Source organism: Cupressus sempervirens, chromosome 5, assembly GCF_028749045.1.
Source record: "Cupressus sempervirens isolate cs-2001-9-10 chromosome 5, ASM2874904v1, whole genome shotgun sequence".
NCBI classification, from domain to species: domain Eukaryota; kingdom Viridiplantae; phylum Streptophyta; class Pinopsida; order Cupressales; family Cupressaceae; genus Cupressus; species Cupressus sempervirens.
The window spans coordinates 942,110,665-942,124,610 of NC_143122.1; the positions used below are offsets into that span (position 1 = coordinate 942,110,665).

The 13,946-nt window shown below is 35.7% G+C and overlaps 1 protein-coding gene across 3 annotated transcripts in view; it reads right to left on the reverse strand.

Annotated features, from left to right (window-relative positions):
* Nucleotides 1-1,797: 1,797 nt before the first annotated feature.
* LOC149559075 (protein ANTI-SILENCING 1-like) overlaps nucleotides 1,798-13,946 on the reverse strand; it is a 64,056-nt gene continuing 51,907 nt past the window's right edge. The window contains exons 7-12 of one of the 3 annotated variants that reach the window (XR_016365109.1): nucleotides 8,070-8,148; nucleotides 7,629-7,937; nucleotides 3,129-3,246; nucleotides 2,631-2,747; nucleotides 2,437-2,516; nucleotides 1,798-2,235 (exon numbers count right to left, since the gene is read on the reverse strand). Coding sequence is in view for 2 of the 3 variants with exons in the window: in XM_089833029.1 (XP_089689155.1) it covers nucleotides 2,454-2,516; nucleotides 2,631-2,747; nucleotides 3,129-3,246; nucleotides 7,629-7,719; nucleotides 8,070-8,148 (468 nt within the window). In the remaining variant the exon portion in view is untranslated. Of the gene's footprint in view, nucleotides 2,334-2,436; nucleotides 2,517-2,630; nucleotides 2,748-3,128; nucleotides 3,247-7,628; nucleotides 7,938-8,069; nucleotides 8,149-13,946 lie in introns of all 3 variants that reach the window. The other 2 variants (XM_089833029.1, XM_089833030.1) reach the window with 2 other exon arrangements.

Sequence of the window (13,946 nt, forward strand, 5' to 3'; positions counted from 1 at the left end):
CGCGATTCACCTCTGTAAGCATCACCTAGATGCAATGAGTGATAGGTAGTTATCATGACAAATGAGCTCTTGCGAACTGCTACTCATGAAATATGGGTCAACAAGATTGACAAGAAACTACACATAAATCCTAATAGGAATACAGCAAAATAACTTATTGTGGAAAGAATCTTGCACTCATCAATTGATAGGCTCAAGAGGCTTTCTAATGAATGTTTCATAAGGTATAACAATCGTTGACAATTTTGCAAATGAGTATGCAAGAAGAGTGGTCTTAACCATGGGAGAAACTATGTAGTTAATCATACTTACAGGTAGTTACTATGTTACATCTCTGTGAAAATCACTTAGATGCAAGGAGTATTAAATTTTCAATCATTCTCTTGAGTGATGGGTTCTTCTAAGCCACTTCTCATTAAACATAGGTCAATGAATTTGACTCAAAAATCTACACCGATAAATTCTACTAACAATATCGCATTTCAACTAAAGAAAATATCTCCTATTGATCAGTTGATGAGCTTAAGGGGCTTTCTAATGAATGGTTCATAAGGCATGATACTTTTTGAATGTTTTGCAGAGTTGCAAGCAAAGTGGCCTTAACCATATAGGAAAATTTGTAATAAGTGCACTCGAGCATAGAGTAGTACTGGGATGGGTGATCTCCCAAAGAGTCCTAATGTTTTACCTCGATGAGCATCACCTAGATGCAATAAGTGCCAAATGTTTCATTTATTCTCATGAGAGACAAGTTGTTGTGAACCACAACACATGAAACATGTGTCAATGAGTTTTAACTCAAAAGACTATCCAATTTTATCCTTAAAAAATATCTCCTACTTATCAATTAATGAATTGTTCACAAGGCACAACACAAGTTGAAGGTAATCCACATGGGTTTGCAAGCGGAGTGGGCTTAAACACAGAAATAACTCTGATTATGCATGCTCAAGCTAGATATGTATCAAGATGATTGACCGCTTGAGCAGTCTGGGAGCTTCACCTCTGTTAGCATCCCTAGATGCAATGAATTTAAATTTTCAATTCATTGAAACATGTCCTTGTGAACCAGTATTTAGAACATGGGTCAATAAATTTGCTCAAAAAAGACAATTGAATCTTGATAGCTAAAAATTTTGATGCAGTCTTTTAGTTTAATGTAATTTTAACATTTAAGCGTCATATGCTAGGCTTGCGTCTTTCATTAAAATCAGTTAATGATGAGGCCTATTAAAACAAATATTAATATTCTTATCTTGTAATACATTTTTATCACAGCTAAACACTCTTACGGCTGGATTCAAGAGGCAGCCGTCAACAAGAAAGCTTAATGGATTTGAGAGAATAGAAATATATTACACCCAAACATCATTGTTATTAAGACAGATTGTGATATAAGCATACAGTTATTTTATTTATAGTCTTATCAATGCAAATAGTGGTACCATCATTACTTAATGGTACTGCACTCGGGCATCGCTGTCACTACGAGTGATTAATTAGTTAAGTCCTCCCAATGCAAATACTGGTACTATCATAAACTTTCAACTATGTTACCAAGGCATCAACACTAGTATCACTTTGGAAGGCACCCACTCGGCTTCTGCCTTCAATATTCAACATCTAAAGTTGTCCAGACTATTAATCTTTTTGGGATAACATAGGAAACAAACTTTTTGAAGCATATTATCATTTTCCATCTTTAATTTCAAATATTAGCAATATTCATCTAGTTAACTCTTCTGCAATGTTAAAAAAGTGTTAATATGAAAGTTAAAATTGCCGAAATATGAGATATGGAGGAAATTTTGCATTGTTATTTTGTGCAGCATTACGAGAGTATTTGGTTGCCAGACTCAACATGTTTTGCATTAGGAGAAGGTAATGAGAAACGAGCAAAAAATATTATACATCAGAGGCATACAATGGTGAAGCTTTGGTTTGGCATCCTATCAGGCACAAAAATAGCTCCGATTTTTGACATCATAAAAAATGTCATGCCAATCTACCGAGCAAAGATAGTTGTTTCTCAAGTAATAATGATGACAATTGTCGCCCACTCACAGCTACTAATCAATTCCTTTATCCTTCTGTCATCTGTAATCAATGCACTATAGAAAAATCTCCATGCTGAAGTGTGCCAACCTCTGAATTGAGCCCTGTAACGCAGCTCTTTTCACCCAGCCTTGATGTTTCTGTCAATATTTGCACTGAAATTGTGCCACAAAGCAATACCTACCAGCAAATAATATGTGAAAGAATGGGGAAAGGGAAAACACCACATTGGTCAGTATCTTCAGTAACAATCAGCACTATTCTGTAAACGATAATTTCTGCAAAGAAAATTAGCTAGACATTTTATTGATAAGTGAGTGTAAAGAAACAGTAAACCATGATTACATCTTGCTGTAGACAGAGCATATAAAAAAAACTTACCATAACTACAGCCTTGCTTAGTTCCCTTTTCTTGAGACCATACTCTTGTGCTTGACATCATTAACCTCTGATGCTTCTTGCTAGTAAAAGGTGCATTGTTACAATTAATTTTGATCATAATCTGGTGTAAAACCAAAATAAATCGATCATTATTATAATAAAAAATGAGTTTAGGGTTTGTCGAAACATGCAACCTTGTATATTTCATTCCACCAACGCTCAGACTTTTCCTGTAGTAGACGCCATTCCATGGCCATTTCATATTCAATTGTATTTGGTTGAGAACAATGTGATGTTGAAACTGCTTTTTTCTGTTGAGAATAGAATTTCGATTGCATGAGATCTTGCACCAGCAGTAATACCAAACAACTAAGATACAGCTTTATAAAAGTGAAAAATGTAATTAATATTTTTTTTAATGGTTCATGCAAGGGTGCCACCTCCATCAAATGCAGAAGAGAATCAGAATCCTGTGTTCCTTCCTATTTAGTGTGATGTCTTTTCCATTGAGAATTAGTGTTTTCTAATATTAAGGTTAATGTGGTTTTAACTTATCGAGCACTACAATTACTTCAAGTGCCAAATCAAAATTTCAATGTTTGAGCTCATATTTGAAATTTGTCAGGGTCCTATAGCACCATTGCAGTCAGTTTAACTTAATACTAGACTGAATTAAGGGAATGGTCATATACCATATCTGCAGAGTGATGTCCCCTTTGCATTAAAATTTTATGCTTCTCCACACTAATATGCCCAGCAAATTTCTGTTTTCCAGACATCACAGGACTCGCTCTCGTAGCTATGAGGGATCTGCAAAAGTTTAGATTGATAAGAAAGCGAATTGGGATGCTTGACAAATATAAAGCATGCCCACTTAACAAGGAATGAACAACCATTTCATAGATTAAAACAAGCAAAGTGATTCCCACATATAGAACAATAATGTACAAACTACTTAACATACCCTGACAACATCATTTGACTTACCCATATGCAAAAATTTCTCCCACAAAAAAAATCAGACTGAGATATATATATGCTAGTGCTGGTACAGAGTTCAGGTATGTAGTTGCAACAAACTGCTCTGCACTGAGCTCAATACGGCCCAGATACAGTTATACCAACTATACTTCAAATATTAAAAACATTGAACTTACATCCAATAGAAAAAAAATAACCACATAGCTAAGGGGTTGGGCTTAATACCTTAAACATTGGATCTTTATTGCATAGATCCTTAAGTTAAAAACTCCAAACAGACATCTATAGTGGAATTCTAAATTGTGACCATATTTGGCTTCTAATATCAAGGCAGTTTCTAATAAAAGTGGACTTCTTAGCAGTGACTGTTGATCTTCCATTGGTAGTTATTAGTGTGTTTACTCCTGAGGAGCTTGCATTGGTCTCATGTCAATGCTCGAATGAGCAAAATATTCGTAAAAGATATACAAGTAAAAATAAATTACCACAAAATACAAGCAGAGTAAGTAAAAGAATTATAGCAAGTGGAGAAGGCAATAGATGATTGATAATTCAAAGCCAAATGTCATGAAAATTTCCAATGGGTTAATATACAGTTGTAAAAATACAAGTTGCACTACGCAAATTATAAATTCAAATAGATTGATAATTTAACAGAATACAAGTAGCACAACACAAAATTGCAAACTCAATGTGAATCTTATAATTCTCTCAACATGCTGATCTCAAACATTGATGAAAATTAAATGCATATTGTTTTTTTCAGAAGCTATAATCTATAAATCGCATAATTACACAGGTACATGTACCCAGACCCCTGGGATGCATACCAGGTACTGGGACACATTTGCCGTACCAGGTACAAGGGAAAAACTCCACATCAGCACTTGTTAATTTTTTTGGAAGTAAAACAGTAAAATTTTCTCCATGCTGTGGATTTTTGTTTGTGTAACAGCTTTCTGTTTATGAAGCATAAATTAATATGCAATAAATTTGAAACAACAATACAATATTGTCAATTGATTAACACTGAACAGTAAACTGCTAAACTTTATCACTATTCAGGTCAGAAGTTTACTATTTATCATTTGCAATATGTTGTTAAATGATTTATGATCTTCTTGTTCATATTTAGTGTCTCCCTTCTCTGTTATGCATTGGTTCAAAACATATAGGATTTCTGATTTTTCAATTTTAATATAAGATATATATTCTTCAAACATATTGCAAATTTGAAGTCATCCCAAAGGAACAACCTGGAACAATTATGTATTCCCGTCCTTTCATCATTAAGTACTCCAAACTCTCAAAATAATCTGAGCGTAACAACTCCCGGTCACCAACATCCCATCTCTCTAGGTTCCTCAAATGCCACTGATGCAGAGTGGGGATGGTTATCTCCTCACCGATACAATATTTCAAAACTATCAGATTCAGATGCTTCAAACTCTTAAATAGTAGATTACTCCTTTCTAGGCTTCCATTCCTAGTTACATCAAAATGGGCATTTCAACCATATCTTCCCAGACACATGATCCTCACAATCAGATCACCTTTTGGAATACCCTTTTGGCCCCTCTTCAACATATCAAAAAGGTTTCTTTGGAATACGTCCCTCATTAATTGACTAGTAATCAGCATATACTAAATGAAGCAGCCAATTGTGTATTTTTGCCATAACTTCTAAACCAGAACCCATCTCCAAGAAAGAAAACTTGATTCAAACACCCATTCGGCCTTTATATAACATATCCCAAATTGGATCAATGTTAGTATGCTTCAAAAATGGAACACTACAATGGGAATTCGGCCTAATTATGCAAGTATGCATGCAAATCAACGGAACGCTTACCTACAACTTTCACAATTCAAAGAATTTGGTCAATCACTATGGTGGCACTAGAGAGAACCTTATTAGAGACATTTTCTCCAATTTTTAGCAAGATCCAAAGGTGGAAATAAGAGTTAAGCTATTTTCCCCAAAGCTTGTAACCCTAGGGCAGATTCAGACAATTTATTTTATAAATTTGTAATATCTTCTCCAAACCAATTGTAAATGAAAGGTGATTCTGGATTCAATCTTCTATCACTTCCTGTCAATTTCAGAACATTAGATGCAAAGTAAAATCCGTACAAAACCAAGTAACAGTCAGATTTCCTGGAAAACAGTATTTTGGACATGTAAACTCTCTATTTCCTTAATTCCTTTTCTGTCCAACCTCCTTTCCAATGTTAGGAATCATGCTTACATGTATTTATACTTTTCCAAGCTTAGGCGAGATCCAGACAATCCTCTATTAGGCCACCCAAAGGCCAAGTTTAACAGTTTTATAATCCTCTGCCTTACTTCAACTAGCTTCCGACAAAGTTTTGCTGAGTAACTAAAAATGGGGGAGCTTGGAAAAATCATGGGGGTGACCATCCCAAGAATCAAGCCAAAAGAGAACATCAAAGCACTTTAACAAATCCCAAAAAAGGCCCTTCTTTGCTCCTTTTGTAAGCATATCCCAAATCATGGATCCACTTTCCAAAAGGTTGTGTCCAGGCACATCATGTCTACTCGCACCTCAGAGATAACTGTGGGTCAGAATCTTGGCCTGGTCCTGATCCTAAAAAATTCAAAACCTCCAATACAACTTGGCCGCTAAAAACTTAACAATCAAATGAGTTGGCCTGGCTCAGCCTTGAAGAGAAAAAATTATTAGTCCATAAAACTTGGCAAGAAATAGCATTGAACTCTTTAAGAAAGCTAGAAGCAACAACTTACACCAAGAATTTGTAAATGGGCAAAGCCTGTACCACAGGCTTCAAAAGAATCATTCTCCGAGTACACAAAAGCAATCTGTAAGTCCAATGGCAAACATTTGTGCCAAACTTGTCCAAAATTCCATGCCAATACTCTATCCTTTAAGATCATACAACCAAAGGAATCCCAAGGCAAACTGGATGAAGAGAGCCAATACGAGGAATCCTACTCCAAATAAGTCGAGTACTAAAAAAGAAGATTCAGCTTCATTATATATTTGGCCCCAGCCATCCAAATAAATGTCGATTGCTAATGACTTGCCAAGAAAAGGGTTACGAAAGCTAATCCACTCCTAGAATGCAAAAAAATGCGCATGTCTTTATGCCTCTACAACAATTAGTTTAGCCATTGACATCAACAAACCTAGTGCAATCTCCTATGGTTTATGCAAGATGTTCAAACCACCACCATTCCATTAACACAATTCATCAATGCATATCACTGTGCAAGCAATAGTCGAACTCAAGTTCATATAAATGTCAATCAACCATGCAATGCAAACTTACAATCAGCAAGTAGCTAGTGGTTTGGTCTAAGCAAGTTCACCAAAGAAGGGGCACCATGGTTCGAACAAATCTGATATGAAACGGAAGTTATAATTTGAAAATTGAGACCCATAGGGACATAAACATTATAAAAGAGACAAATTTTCCTAGAATCAAAACTAGAAGCAACCATAACAATTGAAGAGCGACTCAAGATCCATCACTAAGGAATAATCTTCTCTGGGTTCCAAAAACATGCAACACCACAAAGTTCCACTGTCAACTAGGTTTCCTCAATAATTATAAAAAACAGGAGAATGAGATATCAACTCGCGATTAGCTTTTTGATTAGGGATGCTATTCACACCCCTCACATTCCAAGCGACAACAATCATTTATGCAACTGGGAATAAGTGATCTTTTGGAAAAGAGTACTGCGTGATTCAAGAACATCTAGAATATGCGGGAGCTAAAGACATTTTTGTAATCATTCCTACCATTTCCTGACAAATCTACTCCCAAGGAACAAGCATCCAGAATCTATCTTAGATGCTAATGCAAGACATGTGATGTTAGAATGAGTACTGAAATACCTCTAAGCCATAGACATGTACTTTTAGTTTTGAGATTTGCTTTGATGCCATGGATTTCAAATCCCGTGGCTTTATACATTTCACAATATTATATCTAAATGTGTTATTTCCATGAACTAAAATCCATGTTTATACTTCTGTGATTCATATAAATAGTACAACTCCACATTTTTCAATATATGGACACAAACATCAGAGGAACCAGGTAAATTTCTTCCTAAATTCTTAAATTTCCGAACCTCAACTTTTAATTGACTTGAAACAATGCAGGTAATCAGAATGCTGTTAAATCAAGAGGTTTTCCAAGAAAATGAGTTCCATGAGCACCTTCCATCTGATAAAGTCAGGCATGCTTGATTCAATTTCTTTAGAGCCATTTCTGCTCCTTCTTTTTTTCTGAAAACCACCAGTGCATCACCTGTTCCAATATAGAGAAAATTAACCTCAACCCATTCAGAACTATTATTTAGAATAGAATCACACAACAGAAAGGGAAACATGTACTTCTATAAAACAATATCATCTAGAACCACTCAATAGAAAATAGACATTCCCAGTGGTGCTTTAGACTTCCGTCAGATCATTTGAATAGTCTTTCCAGTGGTGCTTTAGAATTCCGTCAGACAGACAGCCATTCTACAGGCATACGCTTCATTTCAATAGTCTTTCATTTGGTATGTATCTAAACCATCTTCAATTAAAAAACGTTCACGTGATTATAGAAACTAAAAAGAATATTGCTGACGTACAAAGTAAGCAGAGCCTTACCACTGTTTGGATTGGAAAACATTGTTTGGGGCATGACCTGTGTTGTACATCGCTCCCCAACCATATGCCACATTATGTCCTGTAAAAATGCACACAAGTTCATAAGCAACCAAGCAGGTGATGCATATAATACTATTATGAATAATGGTAAATGACAAAAGGGTGCAAAAATATGTAGATATTACCATGCTTGTGTGTACAATGTACATACACATTTGTTTATTGCTTTGTATAATTTCATACACCACACCACGCAATAAAGGAAAATGAATTATTCTACGATAGTCAGTTTCTTTAAAGGATGGTTCTTCAAAATAAACTAACAAACAACCTAAAAGTTGAAACAGTCAAGAAAATAAGAATAAGTTATGGCATAATAAATTACTACCTTACCAACCAGTAAGCATCATTAACCATGACTATTTTAGTGGTATTTTAATAAATTAACAGTTCGGGTTCAGGTTCAGGAACGGGTTCCAGTACAAGGGTATGTGGGAAAAAAAATTAGAGTTTTGGCTATGTTTGTGTGTGTGCGTGTACCACTATATATACAAAACAATAAGAGAAATATACAGGATTAAAAAACTAAATCATTTCATAGTATGATGCTTGATCATTGATCAATGCCAAATGTCAAAATATATACACCCTATATATATGTTTCTAAATATACACATAAAATTAATTCATAGTGTACTTGATCATTGATCTATGTTCACGATTCCAATGAAAATCATTACATTGAATTACTCAATTACAAAATGATAATGTAGTTCATGAAAAATGATTCAATGTTCAATGATCACCAATCATCGTAGGGATCATCAAAAAATCATCTATGGGGTTTTCCAGGGCTGTAAGAAGATCTACATCACGAGAGAGCAAAATGAGAGGTAAAAATGAAATCAAAATGTGCTTGAAGGCCTCATATTAGGGTGCATTTAAGGTTAAGAAAAAATATATATGACAAAAAAAGGTCATGGGTTCACCTAGCTACTTAATAGGTTCCCTCAGGTACTCAGTGGTTGTGATCAGGTTTGTGCGAACCCAGGTGCACCCACAGTGCTGAGCGCACACACTGTGCATACCCAGCACAAACCTGCAGATGAACTTGTACCAAGTTCGCACCTCAACCCAGTTCGAGCACAACTAGGGTATTTTATCATTATCATTTTTCAGATGCAATATAAAAATAATTTTTAAACCAAATTCTTAAAACTCAATGAGATGTTACCATTCCACACTAATCATTTTACATTTTTTGATTAAAAAATGATGATACAAATATATTATTTGTCTTCAAAATTTTACATAGTGGTATCCAGATACATCATATGATGGTATGACACAAAATCCAAAATTCATGACAACATAGTATCATGCTGACCAAAGTATTATTAAAAACCCATATTATGAGGCACATTGGCAGTACATCTGGCCAGGTTTATATAAATTCAGAAAAGCTTTGAAAAATTAGGAGGAAAAGAACAAGGGAAGTAAAATTGACTAGTGACCTAGAAAACAATTGATGTATATGTAACTATCAGCATATAATAATAGTGTAAATTCATTGACTGCTCATCGCTACAATTAAACATAACGTGCTTAATGGGTGTAGTTGAAATTTGCGGCCTATAGTGTCTGCATTTATGAAGAGGGTGCAGATTATTTTGCTCAAATGTATGATCGCCAAATACTACACAGCTATAATGATATAAGACAAACAAGATAAGACTATAATTTATAATATTAGATAACTGAGAATCAAACCACTTCAAGGTGACAAACATCTTAATATATTGAATCAAAACACAATTAACGTTAATGTTTTACATAAACTAGCTACTAAATCCTATATATAGCCTGGTTATGTCTTGGCTACCACCTAGACTAACTTAGATAAATATATCACCTAGAATGACCTAAATATCTAGATAGAAATATATTAATAATTTATATAACTCAATTAAGAGTTAAGTACCCAAAAGCCCACTACTCATAACCCTATGCACACTCTAGGATTAAGGACATACCATGCCCTGCTCCTCCAAAGGACATTGTTCTGGAAGATAATCAACTATGGATATTATGTACAAAGTCTTCATCCCCCCACGTAACATCTTCAGCTAATCAATTCCTAAATGAACAAAACACTCCATGAGTGTCCTAGTTCTCAATTTCTCTGTGTCAGAAGAACTAAATCTATCTCCAAGATGATTCTTCATTCTTCATCTAGCTCCAGGAATAGTGTGTAAGGATCTTTGACCCAATCACTTTCTTGAAACAAGAAATATAAAAGCTGAATTTAGATTTAGTGTTAAGAGGCATAGTTCCTAGACTCGTCGCAAGTCACCTAAGTCAGCTTGTCGGATCACTCTTGCCGGGTCAAAACAGCCCATGACCCTAACCCTTTGAGTCACGATGGCTGACTCGGCTGACTCACTTGGGTGACTTGGCTGACTCACCTGGCTGACTTGGTTTACTCATCTCACTCACCTGATTTTTAATTTTGGTTTTTAGAATTTTCTTATTACATCTAATATTTACCTATGTACTTAACATAATCAATGTATGTTTATGTATGTGATCAAATTATCAGCTATTTCATGATGTTATTGTGTCTTTAAGCTTTATTCAATAATGGGTGCCTGGAATTCTCTTTAAATCCTAAACAATCTCTAAATTTCAAGGGTTTTGTTGCTTTGCCGAGTCATGGACGACTCTGAGCCAATTCATGAGTCGAGTTAACCCTCACTGAATCAAAGTCGGGTCCGAGTATGGGAAGTATGGTTAGAGGTAATTCAAGCTTGTAGGCTACACTATCTATTTCCTACAAATTTTGGAATGAACTGTGATAGATTGGTTACAACTACTTTTTCCTTGTTGGTTTGCGAGCACTTCTTATAAGCCCATAGCTTCTCAAGAAAACTCAATCAACGAGTTAGAAAAATCCTTTCATTGTGGTGTTGGTCAGCCTAATATTCTATTTTGTGCCACCCCCAAATTTTTTGACTCCTAAAAGTACCTCTTGTAAATGAGTCAAGTTGTCCTCCACAGTTGAAATCTCAATTATAGCTTCAACAATGATGTGATATATGGTGGTATCCATATAGTGCCATTAGGAAGACATTTTTTTAAAAATTATCCAAGTGTTATAACGCCATTATGCTAGATTTAGACAGTCTACCCATTGAGTATCCCCATTGAGGTGCAACAATGCAAATAAACTTTTAAGCACTTATTGATGACCCTAAATTGCCAATTCAAGTTTGTATGATATGGGGAGTTGATGCAAGGAGGGATTGAAGAGCTACGGCCAGAGGCACGCCTAACTATCCAATCACCTTGTTGAGTAACACAACAGAAGCAAACAACACCAAGGAGAGAAGGAACTTCGAAATGCTTTATTAATTCATCAAATTATTTGCATACATGCCCAGTTGTAAGGCCTTTTGGGTTAAGGCCAACAAATACAACTTCAAAATCCACAATCCAACTTCAAATTTGCTATTCCAAGAACATCTGCTCTTAGCTCTCTAAGTTATTCTAACCTAAACCTAAACAGCCTTATTTATACTTGCCAGAGCAGCTTACAGAAGATTCTAGATCATTAAATAATAGAAAGGCCAACCTTAAAACGGTATGCACATGTCCCAAGATAATATTCGGACATTAAATTCACAATCCAAATTAATTACATAAGTTGGCTCAAACTAAGAACCAATCACAGACAAACTCGGTCAAAGAAGGAACTGAGCATCAGTAGATATTAGGCTCACTTAGCACATGAAGGAACACCCAACCAACACTCGATAGCTCCGCCAATACTAGATAACTACAGTAACTCGACCAACGCTAACTACAGTGACTCATTCAAGACTAGCTACAGTAACTCAGCCAGCACTAGCTACAGTAACTTGGCCATCACTAGCTATAGTAACTCGGCCAACACTAGCTACAATAACTCCGCCATCACTAGCTACAGTAACTCGGCCAATGCTAAACAGCTCAACAACAATAGTAACTTGGAAACCACTGACACTCGGCTCCAACAGGCAAAATGAACAAAGATAGGCAAGATAGCAAGACAACCCAGGATGCTCTTGCATCAGGAGTGCTAGGGAATTGAGTACTAAAACAAGAGAATAGGTTTGTCAAAACATTACTAGTAAAGATGGAACCCCGATCTTCATAAATGCTTTTGCCACTATAGTTATGATAACATAGATTTTGAAAGGCATTCAACGAAATAGATCTTGAAAGACAACAAAAATATTAGGTAAGTCAATAGATGACATTGTAAATAGTTCTTGAGAGGCATTCAATAAAATCCATACATGCCTCTTTCCATATAATTTGTTGGCTTCTCTTTTTTTTGTTTTCAAATCAAGCATTCTGCTACAAAAACTTTAAACTAACCTTTACGTAGTTCACAAAAGAAGTTATGCTTGATCCAATCATATATCTTCAAAACTCCTAAATAACCTTCAAGCAGAGAATGTTGTGTTTTGAGACTACAATTTGGATAGGTGTAAACTCTGTTTTTACCACAAAGCATCTCTCTCTCTTTAGAAGGGAGTCAACAATACAAATCAACTGGAAAGATATCTCACCAATAAGCGAAATAAGTAAATCCACAAACTTAATTAAGGACCCTAAGTTTCTGATTGGACTACATGAGGAAAAGGGTCGATTCCAAGCATGCAGCCAAGAACAAAACAAAGAACAAATTGATACCAACACAAGAGGTTCACAAACAATAAAAGCAAGGAGCAAGGATGTAAATAAAAAGAAGGCAATTTTGGAGCCTAGCTACCGGACTCATGCATTTGAGGCCCTCAACTACATTTGGGTCTGGATTCGCAAATCAGTTTGTGTCGAATTCGCGTAGTGTCCAAATTTGACCTTGTGGATTCATTCGGATTCACGGACCACGAATCTGGATGAATCCACAGGGTCAAATCCGAACCCTGCGCGAATTCCACGTGAATACATATAGACCCACATGAATCCACGCAAACCTGCATGGATCCTACATGAATTTTAGAGGACCCACACACACATATTCACGAAACCTTACAAATCATAATGGGAAAAATAAAAAACCACGAATCAGATTCTTGAACCCGAATCTGCCCCAGAACCCAAATTGGCAACTAAGTTTCGGAGTCATTACTAACAAAATCAGAAAGCTTACAAGAGAGGTGAGGAAGCAATTATCGTTGCTAGAAAGTCTTCAGACCAAGCAAAAAGAGAATAATCCAGATAGAAGGGACATGAATGGTACTTTGACCCCAAATAAGGTAGAAATTGTTGGGGATGAAGTAAGGTCAGTATAGAATCAGATATGCCCATTCAACTGAGGGTAGCTTATGAGATTATAGGGAGAGGTGCAAATAATAGAGGAATGTGATATAAAAGCGAAACAACAACTTATAAGCCAAATTATGGAGTTAACCGAGGAAGGAGGGGAAGAAGTGCCAAGCAACATACGAGGCAGTGAAGTTTCATGGAAATTGGAAGATCAATGGAAGCACTAGTGATGTTTCAATTTTTACCCAAGCAAAATTAATCCAAATCGTGCAAAATCCCACAAGAAAAGGAGGAAATCTTTCACAAAATTGAGTCTAAAAGATGAAGCATCCAATCATCACACCAACATAACATCACTTTTTAATGTAGGCATGGGAAAGTTCCTTACCAATTTGCCACGAAGGTAATTACATGGAATGTTTGGGGGGCATTAATGCCCCTAATAAGCAACCATTTACTTGAATGTTGCACCTTCCTTGCAAATGTGGAGATAATGATAGAGGAGACAAAACTGGATGATAGAGAGTCAAAATAGTTTAGGAAAAGGATAAGGAGATGAAAATG